The following is a 21,056-nucleotide window of genomic DNA, read 5'->3' on the forward strand; positions in this document are numbered from 1 at the left end:
CAGGTGGGCTACCCATGCACTCAACCAGCTATTCCAAAACCCCTGTCCTTGCTTCCAGGATGCTAGCACGGCGTTTACGCCTCCTTTGATTACCATTAATAGCATTTGGAAATGGCAACCAGAGAAAAGAATCCATGAATCCTGAAAGACTTAAGACAGAACTGCAAAATGAGCTACAAAAGAAGAGATTCAGGTATCAGAAGGTTGAAGGCATTATGAAGATCTGGGCTCGCCACAGGGTAAGATTTCCTGTGCCAAACAGCAGCTCCCCTCCTATTTGAAAAAAAGAAAATAGTTTACAAGTAATAATATACTTTCCCATGCTACCAAAATCACGCAGTTATCTTCCGAAGTGAGAAAAATGCCCACACGTGAGGGTCACCAAGCCCCGTGCTGGTTTCAAAACCACTTTGTAGTGCACAAGAAAAGCTTGGGAAAAAAAATAAGCTCAGCACAAGGAGAGAAAACCGGAGACACTTTAGTCTATGAAGTTTTAGAAAGACCCAAATGCATTCCTTTGTAGTAATTTGGGAGATTCTGCCCAGTACTGAGGGACAAACCCTAAATACAGTCCCACTCTTGGCTCTGAGCACCAGTTCTGTGCAGCACGGTGGCCTTGCCCCACACAGGATTTAGGCAGAAGGCCCAGCTGTAGGCTCCATTTGGTTAATACCCCATTTTGGTCAGTTTTGCCTTTCTGGTATCCCTCCACCAAGCAATACGTAATCAAAAAAGAAGTGGATTTTACTCCAATTTTAACTGTCCCTTACGCGGAGTCCAGCACAATTTTATTTGACCTTTAGTTCAATTCCACCTCTGCCAGGCAATCGATCCCAGCTACTCGCACAGGACAGGTTTTACTCCACGTCCCTTTCCCTTTCTATCCGAGCGTACTGAAGTCGACACAAGGAGCAACAGATGACGTCGGAGCAGTGACACCGAAGAGCCAGCACCTCGTCTGCCCACCGCATGCAGCCCAACGAGCAAAACCTGCACGAGGAGGTGCCCAAGATTTGCCCTTGACTCCTCACATCCTTGCGGTGCAATTTAGTTGAGGGAAACTTGAAAGAACAACAATTTAAATGCCTGTGACCAAATCGATACGACCAACAGTCAAGTCATAATTATATAGGCAGTTTACCATGGAATAGTCAATACACGGTTACAGACACGGGCTAAAAAGGGACTGGGGAGAAAAATGCTTAGGTCTAAAATTAAGAAAGAAATGACGTGACAGGCTCTTTTATTAAATCTAAGCCGGAGCTGAAGCTTTTCTCGCCGCAGTTGATGAGAAAGGCTGCACTAGGTGAGACTTATATGTATTAAAAAAAAATCTAGTTCCAATTTCAGTTCTGATATTGACTCACTGTGGCCTAGGGAAAGTTGCATATTCTTAGTAACAACCACTTCCTCGCTGTTATTGAGGAAAATAACCGCTTCTGGTGCTGCGTAGACGTCTGACAGCTAAATGCCCTAAAAGCTCTTGTTGCATAAAGATGGTGTCCAGCGAAGACCTTGCTTTGTAGTTCCTGCATCTAACCTATTAAAGGAAATTCATCTCGCCCCCACCTGACGCCCCTCTGAAAACATTTAGCTGGAGGAAGGAAAACAGCTTGATTGCTACTTTGAGGAAGCAACGAGATCGTACCAACAAAATGATAAGCAGAGCTAATAAAAAGCAGTCATCAGCCAAAACTGCCAGCGAAAAGCTCTGCTTTATCTTGCCAAACTAACTCCCTCGTACATAAAGCACCAATATGATCTCTCAAAGGAGTGCTACCCAACCCGTACACACATTTGTTTCCTCTGAGCATGTAAAAGGACATGTCTGGGAAGGCGCTTGCTGCGACGGACTACGAGACCTCTCGGTGCCATCTCCCGGGCTCCATTTGTCACCGTCGTGGCTCCAACGCAGCGCAAGGTGCCCACAGCTACTGGTCTTCTAAGGAGCGATCGAGCTCCATGCTTTGGAGAAGTAATTCAGCTTTGAGCTGCTGGATTCCTCCCACGGCTCCTCCTCCCTGCAAAGGGCACTCCTGGCTTGCACTGAGATAAACACGGCGGAGAGGAGACAGAGGATAAAACAAGGGAAAGGAACGCGCAAGGAAAGGTGAAGAAGGGTGACCGCTCGTCTTAGGTGGCTTGGGACAGGAGGAGGTGGGGAAAAAAAGAGAAGACCTGGAGAGGAAAAGGGAGCAGGAACCACCACTGGAACAAGTAAAAAGCTATTTTGCCTCAAAAGCGTCTTGCAAAAAGCTACTCTGCCTCAAAACCTGGCTCAAGCCAGTTGATACTGAAGCCACAGGGGTGCTTCCCACCAACTTTACAAACCCAACAACCCCAAGCAGCGCACAGCCCGTCCTGGAAGGCAAACCAGGCGAAGGTCTTGCAGGCGACCCCATAATCCAAGGCCCAGAATTAAAATGTGCTGGTAAAATAGTGAGCTGCAGTTTACAGTTCCCCCAGCTCTGCCGGCTCCTCGCTTTTCAGTACTTGCCTTTGCAAAGCGCTGGGCCACGAGGAGGCTCAGAGTCCCACAGCACATCAGCTGCAACACATCCCAGGAAGGCGTATTTCAAAAGCAAACAGCCTGTGCTCTGCTCAGTGCTGCCTTCACAAAACCGCCCCAGGAAAACCACTCCTTGACATCTTTCCGTAAGAGGATGAAAATTAAACCTGCCACTTGTCTGCATGCATACTGCACCGCCGTTTTACTGGAAAATGGCTTTTCTTTTAAGGGAATTTAGCGCTGTCGAAAGGCAGTGGGTCTCAGCTTACAATATCAATGAGGCAAGTACAGCACAGCTGAGGGAACTATAAACTGCAGCTCACTATTTTACCAGCACATTTTAATTCGGGCTGGAAAGCAATCTCTGCTGAAAAGAAGGAGAAAAGGTAGTGCAGGCTGCACGTTACCTCTCCAGGGCATGGGAGCAGCGGTTTGGGATTGCTTTTGAGTTCAGCTCCAGGCTGCAGAAGCCCAAGCTAGACCCAAGAGATGCTCACCATCTCGCTCCCTTACGGAGCTCCGAAGCAAGTCTGATCTTCGTCGCACCTGGAAAACTGGAACGCGACAGCAACCAAGGCAATGCTTCTGTAATGCCCGGGAAGGTGTGATACTGCCTCTGCTAGGGAGGCCCTAGGAAATGAAGCCAGAAAGCTTATTTAGCGCACGATGCACCTTCTCTTTGTGACATTACCTTCGGATCACCAGCGTGACTTGAACTAGAACTGTGTAATAAACAGACCAAGTTCCTGCTCACACAGGTGACCAAGCCGTGGATCAAGCTCCGTCTCCAGTCCCCAATCCCATCCGACCACTCAGATCCCATCCTAGCATTAACATTTTAGCGCAGGTCACCGGAGAACTTGTTATGCCTGCCAAATTACACACGCACAGCAGTGAAGCAGCAAAAATGAGAAAAGTATTCCCTTTGGCAGGTGTTCAGCAGTAATTTGCTGAAAATGTACAAAAAAAAAAAAAAGCACCGAAATTCATTATTTAGCTCTGACAATGTCACGACCGCTAGGGCCGTCGTCCTTTCCACCCAGGCAGGAAAAATGCAGATCAACAGCATTTACAAACGGGTTTCCATTAGGTGTAGCCTGAACGCCTGCTATGAATGAACACTACCACCTCACCTGTGCCAAAAATATTTTTGGTACCGATATCTACCTTAGAAAACCCGAAGGCACCTAACGCCAGATGTCCTGGTGCACGTGGGCAGAAACATGTGGGTACGGATTCCTCAATCCACCTTCCCCAGCCAGCGCTCGGTCACAAACCTGAATATTTTACATCCAAATGAAACCGCTGCGGAAATACTGAACAGGACAGATAACAGGACAGGCAATCACTTTCCGTAGCTAGGGGAGGAAAAAGATAAACAGCTACTCCTAACGAGATTAGGATACAATCTGATGAAACGACTTTCACTTTGGCATCTTCCAAATAGCACACCTCAGCAGCTAAAAGTTGGGTCTTGCGGTAGAAAATAAGCAACGCAAAAGTAACAGGGTACCGACAAAGGCCAGCTGACTTTGGGGTAATTTTCCTTAAATTCTGCCAGCAGGGAAGATGGTATCCATACTGAAGGCATTTAGGGGTAAATGCTGCAAAAAAAATTGGTTTTAATGGCAAATGCTGCTTCTGCACCATTGCAGAGCCCTGTTGAAAGCTGGGAACAAAGAAAATCTGCCCGCCCCTCTAGAACATTAGGAACCAGCCTCCAAATCTCGGGGAATAAAAGGAAATTTAGGCAGAATCTCTGTCGCAAACGATCTGGCACTAAAACAACAGCCAGTTATCTCCTGCCTGGCACAGAAAAATCACTGCCCAGTCAGATGCCCCGAGGGATTTGACAGACAAGCTCTGATGGATACAAGCCACAGTAATTTGCAGTGCTGCCGCCTCCTGCTATTCGCTTCCCTCTCCGCCAGAAGCTGCTGCCTGCTCGGGGGAGGGCTGCGGATCAGGATAAGTGCCCACAGCCCCCTTCGAAGAGGAGCTTAGGCTGGCAATTACAGCGCTTTGCGCGCGGGCTGCGAGAGCTTACCTGTCACGGTACCCTCTCATTACGGCGAGGCGAGAGGTGAGATGCGACTATCAAATTTTTGGCAATTTGTCGCGGGGCAATTTACCAGGCTGGGCTCCCGCAGCCAAAGTAGCAGCAGATCCTCTCGACTCTCTGTCTGCTCCAGATTATATTCATTTGCCACGGGGTGAACGCGGGCGGCCGAAGGGTGGACAAGTGTGTTTAGCTGCCTGTTTTGGAAGCGCTAACCTCAAGCAGAGGGTCAAGGTAGATGGAGGAGAACAGCAACCTCCCCAAATCGCTCCTGCATGAATCACTGGAGCCAGTGAGTCAAAGCCCTCAGTCATCTTCTGCCGGAGTCACAATTCGTACTGGGAAAGCGCAATTAAGATACATTAGTGCAGCAAGCACCGCATGTCAGCCGAGCCACCTGGACGGCAGGAGAGCACCTTCGTCGCCTGCACTAACCCCAAGGGGAAGGACGTGTGCTGAAATCTCTTCTCCTAAGATTCCCGGTAAAGCAGAATTTCCCACAAGTGGTGTTTGCATCTCGCTGGCCCGAGGTGAGCTGCAGCAGCACAGGAGCACCGTGCTCGGGTGTCACCCTGTGTCACTTCACCACGTCTGTGAACTGGTAAGCTGCAGCAGTAAGACAAGACGTACCTGCAGAAACCCGCACCTTCCAAGGCTCCTCGAGTCCTAAGAGTGGGAAATTTGAACAGACTTTGACTTTGACACAGTGGCCTTTTACAGACAGGTTTACTCTTCACTACTGAAAAGCAAAGTGAGGAGTTGCTCAGCGGCAGTCAGCCTGCACGATCGCTGTTTCCTGTAGAGAAATTGCAGCTCCTATTAGAAGAATTACTGATACAAGAGCCCTAATGTGGGGGTTTGAGAAAAGAGTATACGGAGCTTTCCAGAAAACACATCATCTGATAACCAAACAAAACACATTCTTCATGGGTTGCCCAGATCTGGTGCATTCAAGTGACTTCCAGCTGGGTTTTAAAATGCATCAGGAGCTCCACACATCAAACCAAGCGCTGCTCAAACCTCCAGAGCTTGTTTTCTTTTTTTTTTCCCCAGATGGGCTAATGGGTCTTAAACTAGGCACACAATAAGCCAGCCCCAAACAGCGGTTATTTAAAACCTGTGCCCTCTCTTCCAGAGAAGGCCCTCAAGTAGCTGGATCCATCTGCTCACAGCTCGCCAAAAGGTCAAGGTGGCTTTTGGGATACCTACAGGAAATTTCCTCGTTCGTAACGAAAACATTTGTGGCAGAGGCAAGCACTGCTGCCTGCTCACCAGCCCAGCTGAGAGGGAAAACACAAAAGGACGCTTGGCCAAAGCAACCCACGACAAGGCTGGGCTGAAAGGTGCCCCCACGGTGTTGGCCAACAGTAGGAGCTGCCACTTCACAGAACCAGAGAATTTCTCCGCAAGGAATCCAGTACGGCCAACAGTTTTGTAAGTTCTGCATGTCAGAGGCTGATGCACATGGAAAATGAGCCTTGAATTACAGACCTAGCAGGGAAATAGTTATCGTGTCTGCTGTACACCCAAACACTGCTACAGAAATACCAGGTAGAGGAGATGCTCAAATTGCAGAACATGAGACTCCAGCGATTTTTTTCTCTTCTTCCCTTGTCGTCAAGAACACGATGACATGATCGATCATCAGAATAAACACAATGTGATAAAATTTTACAAATACTTCCTGTGCATTTTTAAATATTCTGAGAGAAGGCAGGCCTGAAGGTGCAGTCCAAGGAGCTCCCGGGTGCGTCGACCCGGGAGACCTCTCTGACACTTGCCTTTCTGAACACAGGCGAGTTCTCGTGGGGCCTCAATCACTAATTAAAAGTCAGCTCCTGGCTCGGAGAAGAGGTGCTCAGCCCTCGGGTTACGTGGTGAGTCACTGTTGCAGTTAAATATGCCCAGCACCTCCAATGACTCACGGGTCAGGTGAGAGGAGCAAAACGATGGGGAGAAGTCACTTTGATTTGCATGTGCATTTCACACCTTCTCGGTTCATGCTTTCCTTGTCCTCACAAAAGAGCAAAGGCAGCCGCAATTAGTGGTCAAGTCAACGCTTTGCCTTGATGGGAACAACTCCCGGGAGGAAGATGCATTTCTGTAGTGACAAAAAATATCTATTTTATAGCATTTCTTCAGCAGTAACTACAACTCCCCTCGTAAAGAAGGAAAGCTTATCACCAAGTCCACAACCTCGTGTTGATAGACATCCAGAAACGCACTGAAATCTCCTAAGTGGTGTTCTTGGCACATAAACATTAGAACTTCTTGGTCTTGTCACACACACTCTGCAAAACAAAAATCCCCTCCGGCTCTGCTATTCTTTGCTCATTCATCAGCCAACTTCTTTCTCAAGCACACCAAAGCGCCTCCAGCAAAGACTTCTGTCTGAATAGTCTAAGAAGTGTTTATTACCTCAATAGGAAGGTACTGCAGAAATATTAAACAGCAGCAACACTTTCTGGGGGAAGTTGTTTCCTTCCTCCACTCGCAGCAGAGCTGCCACGAAAGCCTAGCAGTTGCTCTGTTTATCTTTTTTAAATCGCATTTTTGCTTGACCGGTTCTCGTGCATAAATAGGGTCACTTCGAAACTCATGCTTTATTCAGGCATCCATTAAAAAAAAAATCTGAACCCACTTCAAGTCCATTCATTCATAAAGGATCTCCTTAGTGCTTTGTAAGTACAGGTATGAAAGGAGATCTTCACACCTTCCAAGTTAGCTGCCCCAGTTTACCTAGAAACAGCTTAAAGCAGCAGTCTAGCTTAGATGCTCTCAGCCACCCCATGAAGATCCTGCTCTCTCCACTGACCATAAAGACCTGGTTTCAGGTTTATTTATTCTGCAGGTGCTGGCGGAAGCAGTGTCCCACCTCGCCGAGACAGACTGCTCCAGTCCTATGTCACTTCCCTCATACAGGCACTGCTGGCTTTGCAGCTGTGTGATCTACCACGTGGCCAGATTTTAAACCTCTAAGCAAGCCAGACAGCAACTCAGATCATCAGCAGGAGTCCAAGAGCCAACAGAGTTTGAGGACGTACTCCTTCGGGCAGACTTGCAGTGCTGGCTTTGTGAGGAACAGTAAATATCTCCAAGGCAGGCCACAGTCGTAGTGTACTGGTGGAACCTGCACAGGGTCACATCCCTCTTACCTGATGAACTGGGATCAGAAGCTACAGTGGTTGAGATGGTCAAGATGAAGAAAAATTCCAGATTATGTCAAGAGGAGGAGCCCTTTGATGCTGCGTAATTTAGACAGTAAAGGTCAGCTTACCAATACCACTGGAAAGACAACATTTGACATGGAACTGGACCTCAAGTTTAGGACAAAGAAAAGAAATGGCTGGACTAAGGGGAAAATGCTGGGTTCACAGTTAGGTGGACTGAAGCCTTTACAGATAGATGCTGCACTGGTTTAATCAAGGGACATGCATAGAAAGGCTTCAAAAAAAAGTATTCTGGCTGAAGGTCCTTTTCCAGAAGAAGGGGATCGCTGTACAAAATCTAAAGATAACTAATTATTTTCATGAGAAGGAAAATTCTCAAAGCTGCCACGGTTCCACTAAAAATAAGGGGGGAGAGAGACCAGATCACAGGTTACAGCCAAATGCAGTACGATGTAAAACAAATAACAGTACAATATAAAACAAATAAAATACTGTCAATATTCCCCACGTAGCATGGCTTCTGTCAACGGAAGTAGCGAGGGAGAAAGGCTGAATCCTCAAGTACAAAGAGAAGCATGCAAAGTTGAATTTATTTCTTCCGAGTGTCATTGACCATCTCAAAACAGCACTGCAGTGACACAGTACAACAGCTCTATGCAAGCAGCATAAAAAGTAAAAGGTCTGATTCATCTCGAACACAATTTTCTTGCCTCTGGAATATTTAGAAAATGCAACATGAATAACTCCCACATACTTCCATTTACTAAGCATTTAACATGAATTTTATGTTAAAAATACATATCGCTTTATTTATCTGCTGGAAAAAAACACATTGTCAGCGCGGGTTTTCTCACACTGCTCCGTTTGTGTGCTTGCAGGGCAGCACACTGACTTCAGTCACTTAGTTTTCGCATGCTTTTAAAATTACCTGGTGACACAGTCTGTGTCGTAACTAGTTTCCTCGGTAATCTGCAGAGCCAGGGACAGACTACTCGAAAAGCAATTTTGTCTCCAGTAAAATTAGCTAGGCACCTGCAGCAGAAGACGCTGAACAACCACGTCCTGAACCACCTGACGCCCGTACGAGCGCAGCACCAAATTGAGCAGACACCTGCAAACTCCACCCTTCTTCCAGAACGAGCTGGGTGTCCTTAAGTGCTCACAACCGGCGTGCTAGAGCAAAAGAAAAGCAATTTTTTTTTTGCGACTTGTTGGCTCTTTTATTGCCTTGACTGTTGCTCAAAGAGCAGCACTGCACTTTTTGTCTGGTCTTCGAATGACAAGGGAAAAAAAAAAAGAAAAAAGAGAGTAGAAGCGTTTGCTGCCCTCCAGAGGAAAACCAAATGAAATTACAGCTTTAAAATATGATGGTAGACATGAAGCTAGACAAGGGCTGGTCCTAACCAGCTTTAAAACTGCTTTCTTTAGTGGGCGACAGTGGCATCGAGGAAAATTCACTGCACTGAGCTATGACAACAAGGTGACAACTAAAATTGTTAGAGGGATGGTCACCTAGTTTTAACAGCTCCAAGATACCAAATCTGTCCAGGTTTTCTTCTCAGCTTCCCCCTACAAAATGTACCTGGAAAGTTGCGGTTTTAATGAACCAAAGCACGTGTAACTACAAGAGTCTCTGATTTTCAGCTCACCAACTGTACAAGGAGAAGAAGAACATCTCCCTGTCACCCAGAAATACTGCAAGGGTAACTGCGTTGGAGACCGCAAGGGGCTCAGAGCTCCTGAGCACTGACGCTCTCGGGGTGAGTCATCCCTTACGGGAGCTGACGTCTGGCCTTCCTCCAAACCAGGATCAGTTCCCCTTCCCGGCTAAAGGAAATAAATCCCACGGCAATGGGATTCGTCACAACTCCAAGTCAAGGTGACGAAGCATAAAAGGTAGAAGTCCAGACGAACGCCAAAAAAATTAGGAAAAGCTTAGCATTTCCTAAAACCACGGCGCTATGCAGTATGCACGGTAATGCCGGAGGTTGAGCTAGAAATATTCTGTGCCTAAAACTGTTTAACTGGATAAACACTGCCTTTCAAAAAAATGAGACAAGAATATTCGGCGTTTGCTGTTCTTAACAGCAGCTGGTGAATATTTTGAAGTGATTACGTTAAAGAAAATCAAAGCACTTACCTGACAGCCTCTGCTACGTTATTGGAAGTGTGACCCGATAAGGCATCGTGAAGGTTTCGGATGAAGTAATCTCGGTAGTCTTCAGGCAGGGCCATGAAGGTTCCGCCCATCACGATGAACTCCACTTTATCCACGCTGTGGCCCAGCTGCTTCAGCTGTAAAAGCGCCAGTGAAAAGTTACCAGTGACTGAGCTGAAAGACCTTCCTGAAAGCCCTGGCACTCCTACACCATAATAGTTTCCTTCCTCAGTTGTCCCATCCTCTATAAATGACAAACTATTAATACTTTTGTACAGATTTCTTATAATCCCCCTCCAAAACCCAGGGATTACTTCTCTACTGCAAGAACACAGTACAGACACAGCGCCCAGTGCATTTTTTCGTGACAAAGCAGAGTACTTTGAGCACAGCAGCTTGCCAACGCAGTTACGCAGGTTCCAATTTGAAGCTAACATAGATATGGCCAGTAAGAAAAGTTTCTTCACTTCTGTTTCAATCCATGCAGAACCATCCTTAAAAGCTTGTGGGAGAAAAGGGCTACGCTGAATCCACGGAGAATTTTCCGCTGGGTTTGGAGATAGACAGGAAACCGGTAAAAGCAGAATAGGAGTAAGAATGAAATCACATCTTTTAATTTTCCAGCGAAGACCAAAAAAAATCATTTTGGTAGGAAAGACACTATTCCAGTAATAAATTCTAAATGTAAGCAATTATCAAGAACTAGCAGTTGCCAAAAATCTCTACAATTTTGTTGTAATAGGGCCTCCTATCAGTAACTAAGTACCCTTCAGAAAAGATAACATCTCCTAAGAGTTGCAAAACTTGTTATTTATTCAGTGGAAATGACAGTTAGACAATTAAAAGGTTTAAAAATAATTCCTCCATGGGGATCAAGTCAGGCTAACTTAGAATTACAGAATCATGGAAAAACTGAGGGTGGAAGGGACCTGTGGAGGTCACGTAGTCCAACCTCTGTGCTCAGAGCAGCGTCAACTGAAGCAATTTGTTTGTCACTGTGTCCAGGCAGGCAGCGAGTATCTCCAAGGACGGAGACTCCCCAGCCTCTCTGGGCAACCTGTGTCAGTGCTCAGTCACCCTCACACGAAGAGCGTTTCCTGATGTTCAGACAGAACCTCCTGGCCTTTTCCTGGGGAGCCCAGAAGTGGACACGGCTCTGCACGCGTGGCTTCAGCAGGGCTGAGGTGAGAGAAGGATCCCCTACCTCGTCCTGCTGGCAATGCTCCTGCTAATAGAATCCCCAGAAGTGAAAGCTGGGGCATGCCGTGAGTGACTGGCCTCCAGCTGGACTCGGTGCCGTTCATCACAACCCCTTCCACTCACCAGTTCAGGCAATTCAAAGCATTATTGGTATTTGCATCACAAATTCCCTCTCACTGTACCTGTTCCACTCTGTGTCTTGTCTGGAGATAGGGGTCATACCTAGCCCGAATGGCCCTCATGGATGTTGGCTAAAAAACACAAAGGGATTTAAAAAAAAAAAAAAAAAGTTAACGCAATTAAAGACAGGCAAAAAGAACAAAAGTCAACTTTTAGCATTGAAATGGATGCTTCATTTCTATAAGAACTCAACCCTGAAGTCTTCAAACTCACAACTAGAGAGCCCATCTCATTGTAAATTTAATTTGGCTCCTTAATTTTGTAAACAAAAAAACAAAAAACCAAAAAAACCCACAACATTTTTAGCCCATTGAGATGGCAATATGAGAAAAAGAACACAATTTTTCAAGTGCATTACGACAGGATGCAAAGAATCTCTGAAGACTCAGAAAAAAACACTGCAAAAATCACTAGTGAAATGTTTTTCAAAGTACCATTTTTTTTCTGTCCTCTTCATTTTAGTTTCTCTTTAGTTGCACACGTTACCCAAGGAGTGTCCTCTAGAGCTCAGTTTAAACTTCAAATATTCTTTAAGTTAACGTAATCCTTCATTTGAAAACCCCAAATTACTTCTTATATTACTGGCTGATGTAAGCCTATTAATAATACTCAGAGAGAAGATTTTGAAGTATCTTGTGTATCCTGGATTTGTTTGGTATTTCCTCATGTCGTATGAACAGCTCTGAAGGATAAGGACTCTTTTAATCATGCACAACTCCCACGTGCTGTTCGTACTAAACAAATGAATAAAACATATCCCAAACAACATGAATTACAGGGCAGTTACGTATACACAGGATTTTCTTGCTTTGCACTATCGTTTCAGAAACAAATTTCAAGACACCAAAAACGGATCACCGCAGACAAAATCCATGTGAAAAGGCTGCCACCTCACCATTTACCAGATAGATTAATTTGAATGTTTTACTTAGAATGTATTGTACGTTATTTTGCTACTTTACATCGGTGCAACGGCCCTGAGTTTTTTGTGAAAACCAGTGACAATAACTTAGTCACAGTGAGATCTTCTGCTGTGTTATGCTGTCAGCAGACAAGAGAGAGCTATTTCTGCTCTATACATTTAGTGAGATATCACTGCAGATGCAGAGACATACTCTCAGACCAGGATATTCTAAGGGCACGGATGTAATATCGGAGGCACTAACAACTAAATAAGGGGCTTTTTTCCTGTAGGTTGGACGGGACTAAAGCAGGTCCAGTTTGAGCAGGATGCTCAGGTCACTGTCCAGTCAATATCTGAGTCTTTTTAAGGACTGAGATGCCAAAACCTCTCTGGAACCCTACTGAAGTGTTTGATGACCCTCATGTTTAACATTCTTTTCTTACAGTAAGCGACAATTTTCCATGTTCCAAGGCGTGCTTGTTGCCTCTCATCCTTCCAGTGGGCAGCTCGAGGAGGGGTACAGCTCTGTCTTCTTTGTACCCTTCCCTGAAGCCCTTCCTGAGTACAAGTAGACATCTATGCTTCTGCTGGACTGTTTAGTTAGGAAAATTTTGACGCAGATTGATAACTCCTGCAGGAACCATAGCCAGTATTCATTTAAACAAAGCGCATGCAGCAGCGTCCCCTGGGAATCAGCAATGCCACCTTCAACTGCTCTTACTCACTCATCACTTTCCACAGCTGGAAATTCAAATTAACAGCTGTTCCCACACCAGCAGGTCATGCAGCCACAGCACAGGAGCTGCACTCGTCCTGCTCAGAATCACAGGCTGCTCCACAGCGTATTACACGTGTAACACTATGAACAGCTGCAAGGTGAGGAAAAAGAAACAACTGCTACAAAAATTCGGCAGAATTTCCGTTCTTGTAGTTGAGCTGCTTTGGAGCTCAGAGTTTGCCAAGTCTGCTTTTGTTTCTTATTCTTGCAGCACGGGTGAATTTGTAGAATCAAAGAGCAGACGAATCCAATCCTACAGGGCGTAGGCAATGCATTATGGCAGACAGAAGTAATTAATACCTCATATCCAGTGTAAGACTGCGTTGAATATTCAAAGTCAGAATCAGGCCCACCTGGGCAGTACCTGCAAATATCAAAAGACAGAAAACAGGCATCAAACTCATGCAACTGCAACAATTAATCTGCCCGAGGTATGGATATAGAAGAGGGTGCAGGTTGAGCACACACTGCTCTGACTACCCCATCCCTCATCAGAGAGGCAGGGGAACACAAATTCCACCCAACCTGACCACAGCAGCACATCGGCAGCTCTCCTGGCATTGAAGAGCTCTCAAATCCACAAATACAAATGCACAAAAAGAGAAATCCACAAAAGGAAGCACTTACTGGCTCAACCACTGTGGTACCTTAATGCTACCCGGACTAAAGCTGGCTCACAACTGGTCAGAGTTTTCTGATATCCATTAACACTGCGAGGAAGCGAGGCTATGCATGTACAAAGGCTAGGTATACAGAGCACTGCAAAACAGACCGCTTAATTTTAATGAGAAAGAAGTCAAAAAAACAACTCAGATCTGTCAACTTACTACATGAGACAACTTGACAAGACTAAACAGAAGCAAAACAAACTGTGAACAGAGTTCTGGAACGTGGCATTATTGTAGGGAGCTGCCCTACGGTTTTGGGCTGATTGTTACATGCTGGTAATTAGATTTTAGAAAGAGTAATTTTACAGTCATAAACATTTTCAACGCTTTTCAAAAAGTTCCATCCAAAAAATTGTCTCTGATGCAAAATATTTTTTGTTTGGCAAGGAAAGACAAAATATGGACATCATCCAGTCACACAATCTGCATTTATTTTCCATGTATTTATTGAATTTAACTATCTCGATGGTGAGAAAGCTTATCTACGTTTGTCTGTTGAACTTAGGAACGTGCTAGCTAATAAATACATTTTAAGCAGCATTCTAGGGCTACTTGAGAAGAACACAGTCCATTTACTTTGGTTAACTGTAGGTTGGTGTTAAACGACAATTCCTGCACCTAGAGGCTGGTTTGGAGCTCATTCTTTGACACAGCAGGACAGACCTGCAGCTATCCCAGCACAACGGGTAGCAAGGAGAGGACTGGTATGTGGCAGACAGCGATCTAACGGAATACAAATTTATTCCGAAGTATCCTCAGCTTTCTTCTGAGGGTTAATGGCCAACCTACTGTCATTGCGTGTTCAAACGTGACCTGACACGGGGAGGTTGGCAGCCCCGTCAGCTCGAGCTGCGTGCACTGAACATGGTAAAGGAGCAGTCAGCGCACTGTTACGGTGCAGATCTTCAATGCACAGAGACTAAGATAATGCCATCTCTCTCAAATCAGAGGACACATTTTGTTCCCCGCATAATTGATTGGCTTCCTCGTCGCCTGCCCTGCAAGCTCAACCCAAGTCATCTGTCACCATTATAAAATTAATTACCAAATTACCATGGCCGAATTAACTGGCTGGCGAAAGTTGTGCGATCCAATTGAAGAGATTTCACATACATAATTACCTGGAACATCTCAAACACAATAGCTGCTCATCCAAAAACAAGCACGGAGCCAGCTCGCTCTGCTGGACAGCTGGTAGTGAAACACGCTGACGTTTCAGAAGTGACAAGGTGGAGAAGAGGAGCAATGTTTTTAAATAAATGAGCTGATACGCTCAGGGAAAACAAAAAGCATGCGATTTCAGGAGCACAGACTCTTAAAGCAAACCGAAGCAATATACTTCAAGGTAAACTGAGCTTGGCTTTCCCAATTAAAATAAAAACTCAGAAGCTATTCCCTTAATACCGCAAGCTCTTGGCAGCTAGAGGCTTTCCATCTGTGCTCTCATTTCGTTCCAGAGCCAGGCAGAGCCAACACCAAGCAAGTCTTTCGTAGACAACACCTGCACCTCCTCAGGTGGGTTTCAGTTCAGTAGTTTTCAAACTTTTTAGATTGAGCCCTGCTTCCTTTCTGTAATTGTCTTCTCCTGTCTTATGTACCCAGTCTACTCTCACAAACACAACACATGCACACACCATCTCAGTAATACGACTTGTATCTGATCGTTAATATATTCTCCTAATTACTACATTCACAAAAGTTTCTAATTATTGAGGTAAGTAAAGTTTCACCTGTCAAAGAAGAAGGTTTTCTGCTGAAAGAAAAACTGCAAACAAGTAGAATTTGTAATGTAATGTGCAGGTATCGGCAACCTGCAACTTAGCACTTGTGCAGAAAAGTAGTCTGTCCCTAACACAGTGCTCCTGCAATTTATACAAAATTATACAAATAATACTGGAAAAGAGCCCTCTTTTAGGTCACCCGAGTCATACTTACACACATATGTTGCCCGTAAAGTTAATGTGTGGACACCTGTGTGGTTTACACATCACAGCCACGACAGCAATCTGAAATAAGCAGAATTACAGCAGAGAGAAATTACAGTAATTGCTTCTGAAGTTACAAAAATAAAATGCATCTTGGATGGCTATGTAAAAATGCGCATCTGCAGGACACTATTTAAAGATGCTTTCTGCTTAGTCTGCCACCTCAAATATCTGTGCATTAACTCTTGAGAAAACGAAGATAACAAATGTATCGAGAAGCAGGAATCCTATTATTGAGTATTTTCGCAATTCAGAATAAACTGGCAGTGAGCTTTAAAGACCCAGGTGTCATATCGAATCTGATTAACCACCCTGCCAAAAAGACACGCTGACTGGCACCTGACTGGCACACAGGTATTCACCAGGACCATCTAGCACACATCTAAGACAGTGCAAGGGTGAGAATGTGCCTGTAAGCACCCTGAACACCATCTGGAAGATGAAAAGGGGGAGATGAAGAGAAACAAAAAGACATAAAAGAAGCACAATAAAAATAGCTTCCTCCCTCCACCTTAGCTGAGTCTTTTTTCCAGGCTGGTCTCACGCAGCTCTTCACACATCAAATGTAGGCACTACACAACATGCTACCTTCCCCTTTTACAGGAGCAAGGGGAAGAAAAGAGACACACACTTAAGATTTTCTAGTGTTTACTGCTTCGGGGCTCGCACCTTGGAAAGCACATTTCCAGTTTTCAGAAATTCCGGTTGGAGTAAGAGTTTAATGAAATATTCTAAAGCCAGAAAAAAGGAAAGTAACAAAATTACGATTTTTTTTTATAGTTATGAAAACTGAACACTTCTGGGATCTTGGTTTCTGGTGGTTGGGTGGTGGCTTTTTTTGGTTTAAGCATGCTATCTATATAGTAGAGAAGCTTGAAAACACACAGCTGAATGTCACCTATACCTGTATTATTCTTTTCAGCTTGAAATACCTTTCCACGGAACATGTGAAATCCTAACATTTCACCTTTGTTCACCAAGAGGGCCTGCAGATTAAGCTGCAGTGTTTCTACAGCAATTCAAAAACTAGATATGCTACCCTGAGACAAAACCTCCACACCTCTTTCTCTTCTCCCAAATGCTCTGCAAATAACAGCCCTGCAGGCACATCAGAGAAGACAACGTGGAACCTGGCAGTGCAGGCAGCACATCCTCATTGAAGTTTCTGGACAATGAATGTCCTCCTCTTTGAAAATAATTAAATCCACAATAATTTATCAATGAGAGCAGGGGAGGACGGTGGTGGATGGAGAGAACGACGACGTGCTTACCCCGCTAGCAGTCCTTATGGGCTTGGCCTTCAGCTTTGGCACCAGCACCTTGCGGTACTGCGGCGGAACGGCAGCGATGATGTCGACCAGACGTGGCTGCGCCGAGAGCCCATACTTGGCTGAAGTCTTGGTTTTCAGCCTGAAAGCAGAAATACCTCCAATTAATGACCCCATCCGGACTTTTGTACCCATTCCCACAGCAGCTCCATCACACCGCTTCGGTTCAGCTCGTTGGGGATCTAGGTGGGTTCACCCCATTTGCCTTTGCAGGTAACTTATTGAATACAGTAATTCCTTGCAACAGCTGCTCTGGGTATTTAAGATACAGAAAATAAACTCCAAATAAAGTCAACAAGCAACAACTGCCAATGTTTTGAGTCTCTGTATGTTTTACTCCTAAATGTGGTTTTGCCAAAACATTGTCAGAGGTGCCCAGAGGCTGTCTCACCCATTTCCAGTGATTTAAGTCTTTTCCTAAGACTTCCATCCGATTAATCTCCTACATACGCAGGCTCAAGCTCAGTTCATTTCTAAGACACTTATATAAATTATTTCCAGCACCAGCTAAATGTTTACAATTATACGTGTAAATGAGATACGCTGGGACAAGTTCAGTTTTTATTATTCCACAAAGGTAAAGAAGAAAAAAGTTTCTGTAAACAGCAACTTCATTCATAGCATGCTGCTAAAAACGTTCGATGTAAACTTTATCTATAAATTAACCTCTCTTTTCCCTGATAGAATTGGCTTTGGGACTATCAGGATGAATTCCACGCAGGTGGAAACACAAAAAGACGATGACAAATTTCCCTGAGCTTTTCACCACTTTGTAGTCTGTATGCTGCCAATGAAGTAGTAAGGGGTAAATTCAAATCACCACAATTAGCAGATCTTGGCATCTTTAGTGACTGCATCAGTCGACAAGGGCAGACCGACCGATGTCATCTCCCTGGACAGAGAGAAACTCGGTGGGTTCTGGTGGACAGCAGTGCGCTGTTAGAGCAGGTCCAGAGGAGGCCACAAAGATGATCAAGGGGCTGGAGCACCTCTCTTATGGAGAAGGCTGAGAGAGCTGGGGCTGTTCAGCCTGGGGAAGAGAAGGCTCCAGGGGGACCTCATTGTAACCTTTCAGTACTCAAAGTGGGCTTATAAAAAAGATGGAAAGGGACTCTACTCCATCAGGTAACAACAGGACATGGCAGAATGGTTTTAAACTAAAAGAGGAGAAATTTAGATTAGAGATTAGGAGGAAATTCTTCACTCAGAGGGTGGTGAGGCACTGGCACAGGTTGCCCAGAGAGGTTGTGGATGCCCCATTGTGAGAATCAAAGATATTTCTCACACCATCCCTGGAGGTGTTCAAGACCAGGTTGGATGGGGCTTTGGGCAACCTGATCTAGCGGGAGGTGTCCCTGCCCATGGCAGGAGGTTGGAACTGGGTGGGCTTTGAGGTCCCTTCCAACCCCAAGCCATTCTATGATGATTCTATGATGGTCATTATCAGGTAATGGCAAGAGAAATGACAGTAGGTTATGAAAATAAAACATATACTAAAGGCCAAGCATGACCAACTCTACAGGACATGTTCAACACTGGTGGAGCAGCTCCTCAGTGTCATCCACCAGTGACTTACTTATTCAGATTCACGTCTTTTCCCTGCTCGTGAGCCTCAATTAGTTGTTTTATGATGTCAGCTATCGTCATCATCATCAGTTCTGCATGGCTGAGATCTCCTGAAAGGGGAACAAAACAAACCACGTGTATACCCACTGCTTTCTTGTTGCCTGTGACAATCCAGGTGCGTCTACTCTGTCCCTCATTTTCAGTATTTCCCACAATTTCAGGGCATTGTTCCCTCCAAAGGACATTTTGCCACTGCACATCACTCCTGACTGGCAGCAAGTAACAGCCGCTGCCTCCTATCATCGTGTTTTTTTGGCTTTTAGGGCAAACTCCACAGTCTTCCATCAAAGTGATGTGCACAACAGCCACAAACAAGAAGTCAGTGGAAGCTAAACGCCATCAGCAGGCTAATCTGATGCTGCCAGCACATGTGGCAAGGAACAAGACGCATCCACTGGAGGCCGGTGGAGCAGCCAGATGAGGAGATAACCCCATAACCTCATCAGACACACGTAGGGGGTTGCCGCAGCAGTCAGCTCCTTGAAGCTTCCCCCCTAAGGGCTGCAGCGAGGGTTAGTGCTGTACACGCTGGATATTTTCGTTATATTTATTCCCCAACGGCTTTGGGAGAAGAGAAGCATTGCTATTAAGCGATCTGACCCCAAACACGCTTATTTTAGGTTGTGCAGTTCACTTTACACCAGAAAGTGTTGCTGCAGTAAAATACCAGGCACCAAACAGGGCAGAAAACCCACCAGTGGGGATCTGGCTGAGCACACTCTTGCCCACCCAGCTGTAGCCTGTGCCAGCTCACCAAGCCCAGGCACAGCACCGGAGAGGTGCTCACAGAATTGTGGTGCGGTTTCGGGTTAGAAGAAGCCTTAAATCTCATCAAATCCCAGCCCCCTGCCATGGGCACGACCCCTGCCCCGAGCCCAGGCTGCCCCCAGCCCCATCCAGCCTGGCCTTGGGCGCTGCCAGGGCGACCCGCAGCTCCCCGGGCGGCCCGATCTCACCGTTACCGATACCGATACCGATACCGATACCGATACCGATACCGATACCGACACCGACACCGACACCGACAACAACACCACCGGCCGGTACCTGCCCGCCGCCGCCCCATGCCGCCGCCCCGCCGCTCCCTCACGGCCCCAGCCGCCGGCCGCTGCCACCAAGCGAGGCCGCCCCGTCGCGAAAGCGTCGCCCGGCCGGCAGCGCTGCCGTAAAGCGTTTGCTTTTCGATGGAAATTTTCCTGCCTTTTAGTCACAGTTTATTTTATTTTGTCACATTTCACTCAGTTTTATTGATCTTTGCTGTTTTTTATCGATATTTTAGTGGTTTTGGTGACATTTCAGTGCCCCCGGCAGCCGCACCACACCCGCTTGCCCCAGCGCAGCCAGGCCCTGACTACCCCCGGCCCTTCTCCCCTCTGGCGCTAGGTGGTAGCAAAGTATTTAAAAGCGAAATCCCAATAACAAATAAAATGTTCAAGTCTGACGAAAAGCCCCAAGTCTCTCTGTGAGCAGGAGGGGCGGCGCGGATCGGGCAGGGGGGAGGCAGGAGGCCTGTGGAACACGAGGGGAGCAGCAGAATTAGGGAATCTTTAGGGTTGGAAAAGACATTCGAGATCACAGATAACAGAGGGAATGGCCTCAGGTTGTGCCAGGGGAGGTTCAGGTTGGAAATGAGGAGACATTTCTGCTCAGAAAGAGCAGTCAGGCACTGGGACGGGTTGCCCAGGGAGGTGGTGGCGTCACCGTCCCTGAGGGTGTTCAAGGAGAGGTTGAACGTGGTGCTTGGGGACATGGGTTAGTGGGTGACATTGGTGGTAGGGGGGTGGTTGGACCAGGTGATCTTGGAGGGCTTTTCCAACCCTAATGATTCTGTGATTCTGTGATTAAGCGGGGAATGTGTTGCCTCGTGGCCCCAAACACATGCTTCTGTCCCTTTGAGGTCCTGTTGATTTCCCCCAATGGAGTCCAAGGAGAGCTCCCCACATGGCCAGCACTTGGTTACCTCCAGAGCTGGTGCCAGAGTGAACTCCGAGCCGCTGGGAGCTCTCTCCCAAGCACCGCTGTCTTCAGGCTTGTGGCTGACAAGGTGGGGCAGCCCTGCACCTCTTCCAGCTGGTACAGCCCCTGGCTCTGATTTCGTACGAGATCCTTCCATGAACCTCCAGTCACTTCTGGAGCCCATGTGAGCTTCAACATCTGCCACTTCTTGAGGCAGGGACTTCCATGGCTGAATTATGTCTTGCATGAGGAACTATCAGTGAATCCTAGAATGGTTTGGGTCGGCAGGGACCTTAAAGACCAAATAGTTCCAGCCCCCTGCCATAGGCAGGGACACCTCCCACCAGCCCAGGCTGCCGAAATCCCATCCAACGTGGCCTTGGGCACTGCCAGGGATGGGGCACCCACAGCTCCTCGGGGCTGCCTGTTCAGTGCCTCACCAACCTCACAATAAAGAATGTCTTCCTAACGTCTAATCTAAGTCTCCCTTTTTTTTAGTTTAACCCCCTGGTATCTTAACCTTTATCTATCTGCT

General features: G+C 46.2%; 1 protein-coding gene across 1 annotated transcript in view; it reads right to left on the minus strand.

Annotated features, from left to right (window-relative positions):
- The window catches only part of ELP3 (elongator acetyltransferase complex subunit 3), an 84,713-nt gene extending 65,012 nt beyond the window's left edge, over nt 1–19,701 (minus strand). Inside the window, exons 1-7 of the mRNA XM_035563682.2 lie at nt 19,613–19,701; nt 18,516–18,615; nt 16,883–17,021; nt 15,562–15,632; nt 13,259–13,322; nt 11,279–11,347; nt 9,879–10,033 (exon numbers count right to left, since the gene is read on the minus strand). Of these exons, the coding sequence (XP_035419575.1) occupies nt 9,879–10,033; nt 11,279–11,347; nt 13,259–13,322; nt 15,562–15,632; nt 16,883–17,021; nt 18,516–18,615; nt 19,613–19,631 (617 nt within the window). The 5' untranslated portion in view covers nt 19,632–19,701. The remainder of the gene's footprint in view (nt 1–9,878; nt 10,034–11,278; nt 11,348–13,258; nt 13,323–15,561; nt 15,633–16,882; nt 17,022–18,515; nt 18,616–19,612) is intronic.
- Between the last annotated feature and the right edge of the window lie 1,355 nt (nt 19,702–21,056).

This window comes from Cygnus atratus, chromosome 3 (assembly GCF_013377495.2).
Source record: "Cygnus atratus isolate AKBS03 ecotype Queensland, Australia chromosome 3, CAtr_DNAZoo_HiC_assembly, whole genome shotgun sequence".
Lineage (NCBI taxonomy): Eukaryota > Metazoa > Chordata > Aves > Anseriformes > Anatidae > Cygnus > Cygnus atratus.